Below are 15,527 nucleotides of genomic sequence, written 5' to 3'. Positions count from 1 at the left end.
CTGTAAATATTGTAAATATCTGCTTGTATCTTGTGCTAAGCTGTGAACAGAAAGCTGCATTCCTTAACTTCCAGCAGGCTGAGTCTAGTCTGGGTGAATTCACTGTGTGTGTGGGGCAGAACCCCTGCAACACCCAGGAAGTACAGACTGGTGATGGGGAAAATGAGACCTCTCCACCCTCTGAAGATCAAAACGTAGCTAGAAATAAAGCAAGCATATGTGCTGTGGCTTACCCACAGGGAAAGTGGGGGAGCAGAACGAGTGACGAGAGAACAGGACAGGAAGCTGAAGCTGCAGCCAATGCCAAAAAAGAAAGAAATGAAAAGATGAAAGGCAGCGGCAGGATTAATGTCTTTGAAGCCATCAGTTACAATGGGTGGAGGCCTCGAAGAAGTCAAGACTCACATTTATTACAGGTAGTGATGATCTCAGTAGATATATTGCTCAGGAGGGTGCCAAGGGCCTAGAGGAAGCAGCTGCACAAAGCAGTCTAAGCTTGTCCACCCCTGCCAAAACAATGGCAACACAGGCTCCTAGCAGAAAGGATTTTATGGGCAAAAGAGATTGGTCTTCCTTGAAAGGTAGAGGTAATGAGTGAACCACACTGATCTTGCAAGCTTGAAGGAAATAGTGCCAGAAAAGACAAGGAGTGCCAGAAGAAGAAATCAGATTCCTTACCACTGAAAGACCTGGTGCTGGCTTGTGATGGTGAGGAGCCCAAGCCCTGCTCCTGGAGTCAGAAGCAGTTTCTGTGTTTTCCTGTGGCATAGGAATAGTTTGTTCTGCAACAAACTTCAGTTTTGAAGTCTGAATTTTAGAGTAGGGAATGTGTAGATGAGAAATGTAATTCTGTGAGGCTCTGATTTACTTGTAAGCATTATTTTGTCTTCCAGTGCACTCAGATTTGTAGGTTTATGATTGCTTTAATGGGACAGCTGCAAATGGGTGGCCTTGGCCTTGCTTCTCTCTTCTCTGCCATGATATGAACTGGATTGAGAAACTGACTTGGCTGAAAACCAACTTTATAAAAAAAAGTGCTTTCTGTCCCTGCTAGAAAGGCGAGGGAACCAGCAACACAGCATCCACACTTAAACACAGAGTAACTTAACACAGCTGATGCTGGGAGGCAGCTCAGCAGGTCATCTGGTCCAGCTACCCAGCTCAAACACAGCCACCTTGAGCCAGCTGCCTGCGACATGACAAAAGATCTTTTCAGCATGTCCAAGGATGGAGCCTCCACGACCTCAGTGGGCAGCCTGTGCCTGTGCTTGGTAACCCTCACAGTGAAAGAACTGCTTCCTGAGAAAGCCTCTCGTGTTTCTGTTTGTGCCCATGGCCTTCAATCCTGCCACTGGGCAACACTGCTGTAGCCAGGTGGGGTTGGGCTCTTCTCCCAGGCAACCAGCAACAGAACAAGGGACACAGTCTCAAGTTGTGCCAGGGGAGGTCTAAGCTGGATGTTAGGAGGAAGTTGTTGCCAGAGAGAGTGATTGGCATTGGAATGGGCTGCCCAGGGAAGTGGTGGAGTTGCCATCCTTGAAAGTGTTCAAGGAAAGCCTGGCTGAGGCACTTAGTGCCATGGTCTGGTTGATTGGCTAGGGCTGGGTGCTAGGTTGGACTGGATGCTCTTGGAGGTCTCTTCCAACCTGGTTGCTTCTATGACCCTGGCTCCACCCTGGTGATACAAGAAAAATCAAGGAGTGCTGGCAGAGAGCCTTATGGAGCAGATGCACGTTTTGAGGCTGTCTGTGGCAAACCATAAACCATAACTCTGCTAAAGAGACTGCACAACTGTTGCTCAATTTGAATATTCTGGGGATCTTGCTGCGCCTTTCATTTCAAGTGTTGAAGGTGATGTGTTTTTGCTTGCATCAGCTCTTTTGGCTTCCTGCTGCTGCGTTTACTTAGCTACATCAGAAGTTTCTGCTGAAGCTTGTACCTGACAAGCCTTTACACTTGCTTTAAACGCCTGTGCTTCACTTTTGGCCAGTGCAAATGTCTAAAGAATTCCACTACCTGAACTGCTTTACTCCTAGCCCCAACAGAAGCCTGTTCTTCAGAGAAGACCTCTGAGATCACCAACTCCACCACGGGCGCTAAGCCGTGTCCCAAAACGTGACGTGCACAGGTGTTTGCAACACCTGCAAGGGATGGTGACCGCACCAGCTCCCTGGGCAGCCTGTTCCAAGGGATGGTGACCGCACCAGCTCCCTGGGCAGCCTGTTCCAATGCCTGACCGCTCGTTCTGTAAAGACCTTTCTCCTAATAACCTAAAGGTCGCCTGGCGCCATTGGAGACAAGAAAACTGCCTTTGATAACCTGCTCGTCGGCACGGAAATAAACCCAAAAGGCGGCCTGGCGGAAAGGCAAACAGCTGTGCAGAAGGGCTGCGACGGGCAGCGAGAGACCGGACCGGACTGGACTGGGCTCAGCCCGGCCCGGCTGCCCGGCGCGCTGCCTGCCGGGACGCGTAGTTCCCCTCCGCGGGCACAAGGGCCTCCCCGCGGCCCCTCCGGGCGCCTGCCTGCCGCTCCCGGTCGCCATTGGGCTGCTGGCAGCAGCTGCTCCAAGGTGATTGGCTAACATGCGCATCAGTCATGTGGGCAGGCCGCGTTGGGCGGGGCCAGCTCGCGGCCCTCCCTGTCCCCACCCGGCCCTGGCGCGGGCTTTGCCGGGGGTCTGCGGCTGGCCGGGCCCGGCACGCAGGGCTGAGGGGCCGCCCCGCGCCGCGGTGAAGAGGCAGGGCCGGGGCCGTCCCCTTTTCTCCATGCCTGGGGCAGAGAGGAGGAGCCGCCGGCGCCGCGGGGTGGTGGCTGACCCGCTCCCCTCCGGGAGAGGCGAAGCCCTAGCGGCGTTGCTCGCTCGGCAGCCCCGACCTCGGTGGGCGGCTGTCGGCGGAGGCGCGCGCCGGGGCTGAGGGAGCTCGCGCCCGCTGCTGCCTCCCATGCGGCGCCGGCTGCGGGCTCTCTGCTCGCCGCCGCGGTTGTCTGTCTGGGTGGGTTGGCGGCTACCGGGAGCCCGCCATGGGGCGGCCGCACCGGAGCTGTTGAGGCGGCGGTGGAACAGCTGGGCAGCCCCATGGAGGAGCGCGAAGGCGAGCTGCGCTGGGACGGGCTGTGCAGCCGCGACGCTGCCACCCGCGCCGCCGCCTTGGACACCATCGGGCAAGCCGTTCTGCGCCGCAGCGAGACCATCGCTCCCGTGGCGGCCGTGCCGCCTGCCCGGGCTGCCGACGGGCTCCTGGTTCCTGCCGCCCGCGACGGGCTGAGCGAGGTGCTGGCCCGCCTACTAATGCTTTCCAAGCGCTGCCCCTTCCCCGACGTGAGAGAGAAGAGCGAGGCGATCCTCGGCGAGGTGCAGGTAAGCCTGGCAGCCGCTGCCGTGAAACGGGTCTGGGAGAGCCCCGCGGCCGCCTTCGGGACTTTTCCCCATCCCGTCGCTCGCGAAGCACCGTGGACTTTGAGCTGCGCAGCGAACGGAGAGGGCATTTGAGCCCTGGCAGGTCAGAGCTCTCCGTGCGGCAGCGCACGCCAAGCGCTCCCCTCCACACATTTGGGGAAGCGTTATTAGAAGGCAGGGGGGAAAGCGTCAGGCTTTTGGGTGCAGGCCGGGCAGAGGATTCAGCGATGAATGGCTGGGAAGCAGCCGGGCGCTGGGGCGTCCCGAAGGAAGTGCTAAAATGACAACTTCGGTGCTCTAGTTTTGGTCTGCGTGAGCAGTGCTGTGGCATTACCAGTTGGCTTTAAATACAAAAGCAGGAAAGACTTGGCTATAAACATTCCGAGCTGCCAATTGCAAATAGAAAATCGCTATGGGAAGCTTTTGAGCTTGTAAAAGATTTAAGCTCATCGCCAATAACAGCAGAGCTTGTCAGAATGTACCTTTTTGTCGTTCATGGGTCAGTAGCTTCTCCACTGGGATCAGCAAGATTAAAATGGTGCTTTTATAGCTTATAGGCAGCCTCTCCAGTAGAGGATTACATTTACTGACCTTTTATGTTAACAAAAATAAGTGTTGCTTTGTACTCTTCCACTGTTACAGTCTAATTATAGTTACTGGCGCTGCCATTCTCTTGCTCACCTCAAGTTTTGCGCATGTCTTGAAATTCACATGCAGGGCTTGCATAAACTGGTCCAGCAGCACGGCTAAAAATACTGCTTGCTGCAGAGTAGGAAAAGGAAATGTAGGTATTTCTTTTAATCACGAGTGAGTACATTGAGCTGTGCTTGGAGTTAGCTGCCCAATTCTCACGATTGTGCTTTTTATCCCTGAACATTGACAAGTTTAATGCAGGGGGAATCTAGAGGGGGAGAACCCCAATAAAACAAACAAAACCCCAAACCAAAACAATCCTCCAACCCAAGCGTATTCCATACATTATAGTATATAGAATAGTCACTTGCATTAGGTATTAAAAGTACATTTATCTAAGTGTTTTGAAGGAACTTGCTTATAGAGCTGTTTTTAACCCCTTCCTACTTTGGAGTGGTTAGAGAAATGCTGAATTACTGAAGCTGTGTTTATTTTGTCTCACTTCCCACTAGTGTGCAGTGTGATTAAGTGCAGTCTAATTGATTCTGCACAATTTGGGCTGCATGGGGCAATTTTCTGGAAGCAGATTTTTGCCAGCAGAAGCTATATATAGGCTATAGGGTCCGTGTGAAAGGCTTGTCTGCTATACTGCTTTTCTTTAAAACCCAAACAAATGATACAGACAAACAAAACTCCCTTGAAAAAAAACTTCATCTGGGACCTTTGTGTCAAGATCTTTCCTGTTAAAGATTCAAATGAGAGGTGAGAATGATGAACAGGTTGTTAGGGGAAGACTTGCTTGTGTCAGGCAGAAGTTAGCAGAGCCTATTCAAAGGCCAAACATGGAGTGATCTCTCACCCTATGTCTTGGAAGAGGTCAAAATACACAGTCTGATAACTCCCTCATGGATTTTCATATATGAACTTCCTGGCATGTTCAACTATTAGTCTTGCTGAGAAACTTTGCTACTAACTTTTTAAAGTAGGCTAAACAGTTCTGGCCGAAAAAAAGCCCATCTTGTTCCTGAAAGTTCAAATCCTGTGGTCGTAGTTGGCTTGACTGATAAAAATACATGTGAGGGGTAGAATGGCTATGAAACCAGTTGTATGCACACAAGTTGCAGTAAAACAGCAAGTTAAAGAAATAAAATCAATTGCTACATTAAGAAAATATTTTCAAGTTGCTTTTGCAACTTTTTAGGGAGCAGATGTAAGAAAGAGGTATTCTATATCCTATGAATGTAGAGTATCAAGACAGTTCTTACAGTTGTGCTCATAAAAGAAAATTTTCATTGTAACCTTTGGATTTGTGGGAGCAATAATCCAATCTAAGTATTCTGGTTTGGACTCTTGTCAGGCATGAAACAGTTTTCTGTTGACTTTATGGCCAAGAGGAAGTTTATGCAAGTCTCTGCAGTGAAAATGGCAGATCACAGAATTCACAGAGTCACAGAATTATTGAGGCTTGAATAGACCTCTGAGATCATCAAGTCCAGCCTATGACCTAACACCATAGAATCAGTCAGGGTTGGAAGGGACCACAAGGATCATCTAGTATCAATCCCCCTGCCCTGGGCAGGGACACCCTACCCTAGATCACCACCACATCAACTAGACTGTGCCACCAAATAATTGTATTTGATTTAATAGTTTACTTTATCCCCTAGAACTCCTGGTTTTCAGCAGGGACTCTGAAGGTAAATAGCTTAGTAACATCATACAAATGTGAAATCCTGCTCAGAACAGTATCAGTACCTAACAGGGCTCACTTGTATTACCTCATCTCCCTGGTTTGGGATAAGAAACAATCTTTGAGAAGCAATATATATACCATTGTGCTGTCTAAACCTTATCCTCTGCCAGGTTATTAAAGGACACAGAGCCCAGGGCAGGAGAGGCAAATTTGAATGCAGAGGTTCTAGGAACTGGTGCTGACCTCCTTTTCTCTCTTTTGGGATGAATTCAGAGTAGTTATAGAATCATAGAATAGTTTAGGTTGGAAGAGTTGTCTGAGCCTAAGGCTTTTTAATTTCCCATACACACACAAAATGGAGAGTTGCAAAATGTGTTGTCTTCTTTCTGCTCTGCAGCCAAGATGGGTCAGCAAGGAAATCACAGATTTGAATTTTCCTTCTGGTCTGATAGCTGTTTCTTTCTAGGACTAGTGCCCTCTTGCCTGTTGGGATAATCAACAAGTATTTAGGCATGAGCAAATATACTGCTGGGGGGTTTTGCAGCTTTGTGTCTGGAGCAAGTTGGTGGAATGCATTATGTGGCTGGTGTGAGCTGCAGGCTTGGCAGGAGCCTGTGTCAGCATGGCATCCCTCTAAGCCTGCTTTTGTTATGGGCTCTTTCTTCTCTGTAGAAAAAAAATTCCTCTGAAATGGGATGGAATCCTAAGAGTGCAACTTTTCTTACTTGAAGTTAATAAACAGTAATAATGATATAAATGAACAGTAATAATGAATAGTATGAATGCTGTTGGTTATAAATATATTGCCTGTATCAGAATCTATAAAAATAACTAACTACCTAAGGTAAATTCCTGTTGATTTGATTTGTATTCAGGCCAATGAGTTTCTTTTTGTAGATTATATACATTATATATTTATCTGCATACTAATGTATTTTGGCCTAACCACAGGTCTAATTTCTCATTAAAATTACACAAGTTGGTTCAGTTTGAATTCTTACCAAAACAGTATCAGCAAGCTAATCTCTTTTTCTAACCAAGACTTTCTTGCTTTTATTAATAAAGTTGGTAAAGTCACTTTGACCAAATACATTTTTACATCTACTTCAACTGCAGTGCTTTGACCAAGTGCAAAGAGTTTTGAGTGTTTGCATATGAAAATATTTGGTGACTTTTTTGAGAGAAACCCCAAACAGATCATAACTTTTTGGAGTCTTCTTGCATTTTTGGTATTTTGCACCTCTTTATATCATCCTGCTGATGTCCTGGCAGAAGAAGAGCAGGTTGTGCCACCTTGCATGCCAAGTGTCTGCACACCAACACAAGTATACAGGGAATGAACAATGGAAGGTTGTAACAAGTGATCATTAAAAGTATCATAGAATAGAATCACAGAATCAACCAGGTTGGAAGAGACCTCCAAGCTCATCCAGTCCAACCTAGCACCCAGCCCTGTCCAATCAACCAGACCATGGCACTAAGTGCCTCAGCCAGTCTTTTTTTGAACTCTGCCCAGCCTCAGTCACATTTATTAGATGTTAGAGAGGACTATAAATACAAGGTGTATGTCAGCAGCTGGAGAACAGCCATTCAAAGTATGAGATTTGCTAGCTCAAATCTTTCACAGCCATCCAATCTCTTTGGTATGTTCTGCTTAGTCTTTTCCAGAAGTATGAAGTGATCAAATTCATAAAAATAGTCTTTCAGATTGACAAAGAAAATGCATTAGTGGGAAGCAGATTCTACAGCAGTGTCAAGGTGCTAGCCCATGTAGGCTAAAAGATGACAGAACAGCAGAATAAAACCCACAAATGTCAAAAAGTGTAGAATTTGGCATGGAAAGCTTGGCTGGGGGCAAATGCTAGGAAGGAGGAAACTGCTCTCAACCTCTTTGGGCTGTAGCAGTACCAAACACTTCCATTGGAGGGAAACATCAATAATGAAGAACAGAACTTTGCTCTGTGTTGAGCTTTTCATTGGTGTAAACAGAGAGAAAATGGGAAGCTGTGTTGCGAAAGATGCACGCAAAGTGCATGAAGGTGCAGGAACAACGCTGGCACAGTCAACTGCATCATGAAGTGCAGCTAAAAGGGATCCTGGAAGAAAGCAAGAAATAAAAGATCCAGAGATTAGTGGCTTAGCAACTAATGCTGAGGTGATTGAAACATTCTCTGAAATGGTTAATCCCGGCAGTGTAGTTAACAGCCATGGTAAAAGCACAAATTGTACTCTCCCAGGCTGGGAAGAGGGGAGAAACCTGTAGGTTGCTTGAATAAGTAATAGATTTTTCAGTCTGGTAGTGCCTGATCAAATTCATCCTAAGGCTTAAAAAAACCCTAAACTAGTTGAAGCAATCTCCTATAGTGAGGAGCAATTTCAAAAGAGTGAAGTAATAGACTCAAGAGGAATAATGTTGCCCTCTTCAGTAGGGCCAAGGGGGAAGGGATGAAGAGGAAAGGGATGGATATTAATTTTGGCTCAAAGGAAAAAAAAATAGTGGAGCAGTGGTGAAAGACATTTTTAGTGTCCAGGGTGAAAAAAAAAGCCAAGCAACAGCCAAACCAGACTTATCCAGGACAGGCTGTTTTAAATCCAGCATTTCTGCTGCTTCTAGGAGGTGCCAGGCCTTGTGGCTCAGAGAGGATATTAATATGTTGATACGTTGGGAGTCCTCAATATTGAAGAGTCATAGAATGGTTTAGGTTGGAAGGGATCTCAAAGCTCATTCAGTTCCAACCCCCTGCCACAGGCAGGGACACCTCCCGCTAGAACAGGTTGCTCAAGGCCTCATCCAACCTGGCCTTGAGCAGCTCCAGGGAGACTCTGGAGCACACAATCACCGAATGTGCTCAAAGATCACACCTGGTGATTCTGTGATCCACAGCCTCCCTGGGCAATCTGTGTCAGTGTCTCACCACCTATAAAGGAAAGAGCCCTTTCCTAATCTCCAGTTTGAATCTCCCCTCTGCCAGTTTAAACCCATTACTCCTTGTCCTGTCGTTACAAAACCTGGTAAATAGTCCTTCCCCAGCCTTCCTGTAGCCCCCTTCAGATACTGGAAGGCTACTCCAAGGTCTCCTTGAAGCCTTCTCTTCTCCAGGCTGAATAGCCCCAACTCTTGTAGCCTGTGCTCATAGCAGAGCTGCTCCAGCCCTCTATTCACCTGACACTCTCATTAACAAGTCAGGGAATTACCATATGGACACTACTGTGCAGGGAGTAAAATTAGCTGCAAAGCCATGCCCAGAAATGAAGCAAGCTCAAGTTGCAAGTAGTTGATACAGATTCTGCAAGGTCCTGTCCAGCATGGTCTTGATTAACATTTTTGTGCTTGCTGAACTGTAGATTACAGACTAGGCGGGAAGAGTAAGGATACTGGAGAGCAGCCATGGAATTTAATGTTATGTTAATAGTTAACAGAAGCTTGGACCTTATCTTCTAGACCTCTGTTTGGGGTTGGTTTTTTTTGGTGAAGGAGGTTTGAGGCAATTGGTGGTGGTATGGTCAGAGAAGAGGTGAAGACAGTGTGCTGCCAGATGAATGGGGGATGAAGGGGATGAGAAGAAAAACCTGCTGCAAAAAGCAAGGAAGCATGAGCTGGAATGGATGATCAGCTAGGATCTAATTTCCAGCAAGGCCTGGGTTAGACATTGAGAGGAAGATCTGATGGATTAGACTAGCAATGCCATGGCACAGCCTGTGCAGGCATGTTCATCTCTAGAGCTGTTTGTCTAAGCTCTCCATAAATACCATGCAGGAGTGATATGCTTATTTGACCTCTCCCTGGAAAAGGGAGAATGTTGCTAACTGGATGGGTTTTGTGTGTGTGTGTGTGTGTGTTGATAGCTACTTGGAAGGAGGCACCCCCCAAATGTTTTTCCTTTGGTTTCCAAGACCATGTTTTCCAGATACATAGCATTGGAATTGTGGTCTGGAATCTGTCTCTACTGAAAAGCAGTGGGTGGGCTTGTGATGACTGAGTACCACCTTCTTCTCTTGTGCTCTGATAAATGTAACAGAATGCCATAGTTTGCAGTGTGCCATGGAAGAGAGGGCTAACAGCAGCAGCCAAATATATCTCATTTATATCATCTTGTATTAACAGCCTTCAGACACTGCCTGTGACCTAGGCCTGCTCGGCAGAGGACACAGAAGGGAATACTCTTTACCTCCCCAAATCCTGACAAAGTACTTGTATGGATTTAAATAAAATGAGCATCTGAAAAAGAAAGGGAGGGAAGATTTCTAGTTGCAGCCAGAGCAGGCATTTTGCCCTTTTTCCTCCACCACTGTGTAGGACAGAGGAGGTAGAAGTTCCCTTGTGTATGTCCATAAAGGGTAAACTAGGAGTTGTTTTCACCCAGTAGAGTTCACTGTCTCTGCTGAGGTGTGCTCCATATCTGAGCTCTGTGGTGCAGGCTTGTGAAAAGGAATGAAACTCAAATATGCTCTTTGTTCTCAGGTGGTTTATCCTGCTGACTCTGGTACTGGACTTTCCAAATCTTCAGTTTGCTTTTGGTGTAATCTTGGGTTAATGACTTCATAACTTTGTCACCAATCTTTTTTGTCTTCACTTTGTTTTGCCTTGCTGCACAACAGAAGTGAATTTCTTTAGGCAGATCTGTTGGGTGGTGGGATTTGATTTTTTGGTCTGGGTCAATTTAACTATTGCCTACTGTATGGCAGTAATATTCCCCTGTGAGGAGGATGTCTTGGATGAAATCTGTGGTCTGTTCAAGCCTGTGCATTTAAGTCTTTACTGATCCATCTGGAAGTTGCCTGTTCTCCCTGCACAATGCCAGCACCCAAAGAGCTTTCTGTTTCCCATAGTACTCTTAAATAAAGTGAATGAAAACCTCCCCCCCCCCCCCTTTTTTTTTTTCTTTTGGCATTTCACTTCAGAGCAAAAATGTGTTTTGTCTCTTCCAGCCATTAGGTGGAATGGGTTTAATTATCTATTGTAGGGTGCTCCTTTCAGAAGCCACATGTCCCTCTGCCGGATTGCTGGGTTAGAAAACATTTGGCTGTTGGGGATTGGGCTGTTTTTGTGGTGTTCAGATACTCTTGCTTTTTTTGTTTTGAGTAATGGGAGAAGTGGTGAAGTAATGATGCACTGAAATGGTTGTAGTCTTGTTTACAGCCTCTGCTAGCCTACCGAGGAAAAGAACTGTACCTCTGCAGCGTTTGTTGTAAGCATGTTCTGATGGTGGCAGGGCTGGCTGGAGGAGTTAAGGGAGGAGACTCAATCTTTTGACATGTCAGGGCTGTGAACATACATGTTTTTAAAAGCTTGAGTTGTCAGTAGTCCTTAGGTTGCCTTATCTGCCTCCTTGTGAAGGCTTCAGTCTGCGAGATGAAAAGGAGATTTTCTTCTGCTGAGCTTGTCAAGTGCAGAATTTTACTGATTCTATTGTTGGAATAAAGAGCTGCTTGAAAACAGTGGAGGCTGTGGAGTGATGCAGGGTATCAAGGTCACTTCTAAAGCCGCTTCTGTGTTTGGAGTCTTTCCATAGGTTTCCATGCTTAGCTGTATGCCGTTCTTCTCATGTGGAAATGAGCTCTGCTTAGGCAATTGTTTGGGCTAACTTGGATCTGTAAATGTAGGGATTTAGGTGATTCTGCTGATGTGATTTCTCCAGGATATTGTAACTACTTCTTAATTCTCAGAAGAAGTGAGAAGAGAACACACATTTTGTAATACTGGCTTGGCTGATTTTTATTGCTGACTGCATTGAAATGCTTTAAACTGAAGGAATCTATCAGAAATATTGCTTCATCTCTTACCGTGTACTAAAGAGATAAGCAGCTGCAGGGTGTTTGTGCATTGGTGACTTAGAGAAGGAAAAACAAAGTTAGTTTCTTGATTTTTATTTTCATTTACTATTGCTAATTTTAATAGGAGCTAATATCTAGAGATCTGAAGGGGCCAGAAATACTTCAGCTTGAATGAGTTGTGTAAACAGCAGCATCTGCTCACCTGATTTAGCAGTTGCTAACTCACACAAGCTCTGGTTTAGATGATTATTTTTATTGCCCCCTCTCTTGCTTCTGCTGTCTTTTCTACAGGTAGTTCTAGAAGCTGAATATTCTTTTATATTCATAGCTCTAGATGACCCTTTCCAGACTACACTCATGTATTTTACTCTCAACTTAGTCCTGTTGTCTTATTTTTCTTGCTCTTATACTAATGGTCTCTGGGTAGCAATGATCCTGCCCTTCTCTGGAGGGATTTTGCTAGAAGTTTGGCTCTGCTTTAAGTAGCCAAAAAGCCAACTTATTTATGTTTTTTTTATATATATTAATTCAGAATTTGTTTTCCCCATTTAGTATGTAAATAACTGTCTGTATTTTGGGCTGTTGTCATGCATTTGGATGCTTTTCTTTGCTCACAGATGGAGAGATTTTATGTGTCTTGAGGAGATACCAAACAAAGTGAAAAGCACAAAGAATTTGGAAGGTTTAGAAATCAGCATAGGGTGTGCAGAGTATTAACAAGCAGAAGTTTGGACTTTTAGGTTCTGTGAAAAACAGCTTGACCCTCCAAAGTACTCTGTTTAAAAGCAAACGATATTGTCTCACTGTCAGGAGCGCAAAGGGAGCACTGAAGAAACACTCCCTGCTTTGTCATCTCACTCTTGACTTTTTTTTTCAGGTCAGTGTTTCTCCCTGTAAAATAAACACAGTGGAAAAGTACTGGCTATACCATTGTGGGACAGAAGAAATGGTTTTGAAAGCTTGAGTGTATTTTCCTGTGGATACTGAGTGTTTAATTTCCAAAAATATGGCTTGCTGTCAGTGTGGTTTTCTATTCCAGTAAGTTGTTTACGCTTTAAGGGGAGGGAGGAGGGAAACTTAGCTCTCTCCAGAACTCAAGTGAAAAGTGTAGGTTCACTTGGACCTACATACATATAACTTCAAGTGATGTTTTCTTTCTCTTCTTCACCACTTTCTTGATGTTTCCAGCAACTCCGACTTTGTTCTTTGTGTTTTCTTCTGGAACGCTTAGGTTAGATTGCTGCCAGAAGTTGGGGTTGGGAAGCTGAACTTGGTTTAGTTCTGTTTAAACTGAGAAAACAATTCACCAGTTTCTTTACTCCTGCTTTATGTAGAAATTGAACTGTTTCCAGTCATTTTGAATCAAGAGTGTGTCTTAGTGTTGGGTACTAGAGCCCCAAATACACCGGGCTGGTAAAAATAGAGCTGATGCTAGGACACCTACTGCTGCTGATGTCATGCAATCTGATACACATCTGCCTCCTCTCCAACTACAAAAACTTAACTTTCAGCCCAGGCATTGTGCTAAAGGCAGGCACAGTGCTTCTGAAAGCATGTGGCTGTGCTGTCAATTAACTGAAATGGTAACTTCTCTGCACTCTTCTGTGCTTTCTGGAGTCAGTGATAAGCTTTCATCCATCGTGAGTCCTTTCTGACAGCTTCATTCCCTACCTAACTATCTGACTGGCCCTGTGAGATTTGAGTTTTGAGACTGAGGGAATAGTAAACCTCCTAGCGAGATTTTCTTCCCTGGGATATTCCTGCTTGCTGTTGCATTGGTTTTTAAACAGTTGTTTCTTCTGAAATAGGTATTTTACTTAAGGATTCCTTAACTCCTAGAGAGTAAACACGCAATAATACGGAACAAACTTGAAAATGGAAACTTAGTTAAAGCTGTAAAGCCTTTCCAGTGTGCCTTTTATTAATTTTAAGGAGGAGAGGAACCACTTTTCTGAAAGGTTTGGGTTTGAATACTGCAGCTTGTTGTTGAGCCTTCACTGCTCCTGGTGTGGCAGTGCAACAAAACTTTAAGCTTGAAAAGGCTGAAGAAGTTACAAGAGTTCTCAACAAATCTGGAGGTTTAATAACTGAAGAATTGCACCAGCATGCTGTATAATATTCTGCTGCAGCAATCTGACTGTTACAAGCAAACAGCTTATGGTAAGGGAAACAGCTCTTATGTTCTTCTAGCAGTTGTTTTCCTTCGCTTAATTAGATAGGATAATGACTCTTCACAGTGTATACCCTGAGCTGGCAATGCAGAGTCATCTGCTGGAGCATATCCTAAAGGGGATGATGCTATCATTATAAAGCTCTAGAAATGTCTTACAGTAATTTGTTTTTTCTCTCCCATAGTGGAAATAAATCTAGGAAATGTGTGAGTTGTGTTACTTGATAAAGAATTCTAGTTGTGGGGTTTTTTAATGCCCCTTTTGGCTCTCTCTTTCATTGCATGGTGAGGGTTTTGGTAGCAGGGAGGCTACAGAGGTGGCTGAGAAGCTGCCCCTATGTCTCATGGAGCAGAGAGGGGAGTTAAGAGTGTGAGAGAAAGAACTCTGCAGACAGCAAGGAGATGGAGGAGGCACTGGAACAGAGATTCCCCTGCAGTTTGTGGTGAAGACCATGGTGAGGCCAGGCTGTGCCCCTGCAGCCCATGGAGGTTCATGGTGGAACAGCTAACACACCTGCAGCCTATTGAGGTTCATAGTGGAACAGACACCCACCTGCAGCCCAGGGAGGTTCATGGTGGAACAGCTAACACACCTGCAGCCCGTTGAGGTTCATGGTGGAACAGCTAACACACCTGCAGCCCATTGAGGTTCATGGTGGAACAGACACCCACCTGCAGCCCAGGGAGGGCCCCATGCTGCTGGATGCATCTCTGGGCAACCTGCTGTAGTTGAGGATGTCCCTGCTTACTGCAGGAGTGGTTGGACTAGATGACCTTTAGAGGTCACTTCCAACCCAAACCATTCTGTGATTCCATGATCTGAAGGAGGCTGTGACCTTCCTTTGGAAGGTTGTGGGAGGTTCTGAAGAAGGGAACTTTATGCTGGAGCAGGCTTCTGGCAGGACTTGTGTCCCTGTGAAAAGAGAAGCCCATGCTGGATCAGATTTGCTGTCAGGACTTGTGAGCCCCTGGGGGACCCATGGTGGAGCGGTTAATGAAGATGAAAAATGTGTATTCCTATGTCCCTTACTATGCTGTTAAGCAAAGCTGTTTAACTAGAGGATTGTTTTAAATGGCCTTTACTTTTCTCCCTGAAGATTCTAATTTTGAGCTGAAGTTTTGTTGCCTTAGCAGCAGTGTTTTGACCACCTACTATCACACTTGCACTGGGGATTGTGCACTTAAGTGCTGTGTCCAGTTCTGGGCTCCTCAATTCAGGAGATGTGTTGAGATACTGAACGTGTCCAGAGGAGGGTGACAAAGCTGGGGAGGGGCCTGGAGCACAGCCCTGTGAGGAGAGGCTGAGGGAGCTGGGGGTGTGCAGCCTGCAGCAGAGGAGGCTCAGGGCAGACCTCACTGCTGTCTGCAACTACCTGAAGGGAGGCTGTAGCCAGGTGGGGTTGGTCTCTTCTGCCAGACAACCAGCAATAGAACAAGGGGACACAGTCTGAAGCTGTGCCAGGGGAGGTCTAGGCTGGATGTTAGGAGGAAGTTGTTGGCAGAGAGAGTGATTGGCATTGGAATGGGCTGCCCAGGGAGGTGGTGGAGACACTGACTCTGGAGGTGTTCAGAAAAAGCCTGTCTGGGGCACTTAGTGCCATGGTCTGGTTTATTGGCTAGGGCTGGGTGCTAGGTTGGGCTGGCTGAGCTTGGAGGTCTCTTCCCACTGGTTGATTCTGTGATTCTGACTGTTTACTGAAAGTAGTTACATTATTCCCATCTGATGGTCAAAGAATTCTGGATGAAGAACAATCCAGCAAATGCTTCATTAAAAACATTGTATACAAAAGACAATTTTGCCATTATCTTGAAAAAAATTCACAACTGCTCTAATGTTGTTATTGGGATCAGCCCTGC

The 15,527-nt window shown here is 46.0% G+C and overlaps 1 protein-coding gene across 2 annotated transcripts in view; it reads left to right on the top strand.

Moving 5' to 3' along the window:
- The first annotated feature begins 2,868 nt into the window (after window positions 1-2,868).
- Window positions 2,869-15,527, top strand: part of SESN1 (sestrin 1) — a 72,424-nt gene continuing 59,765 nt past the window's right edge. The window contains exon 1 of one of the 2 annotated variants that reach the window (XM_064170063.1): window positions 2,869-3,360. In XM_064170063.1, the coding sequence (XP_064026133.1) occupies window positions 3,079-3,360 (282 nt within the window). In that variant the 5' untranslated portion in view covers window positions 2,869-3,078. The remainder of the gene's footprint in view (window positions 3,361-15,527) is intronic. The other variant, XM_064170062.1, reaches the window with a different exon arrangement.

Source organism: Pogoniulus pusillus, chromosome 33 (genome assembly GCF_015220805.1).
Source record: "Pogoniulus pusillus isolate bPogPus1 chromosome 33, bPogPus1.pri, whole genome shotgun sequence".
NCBI lineage: Eukaryota > Metazoa > Chordata > Aves > Piciformes > Lybiidae > Pogoniulus > Pogoniulus pusillus.
Note: the sequence above shows the minus strand (reverse complement) of the source record. Positions and strands in the feature narration are given on the sequence as shown.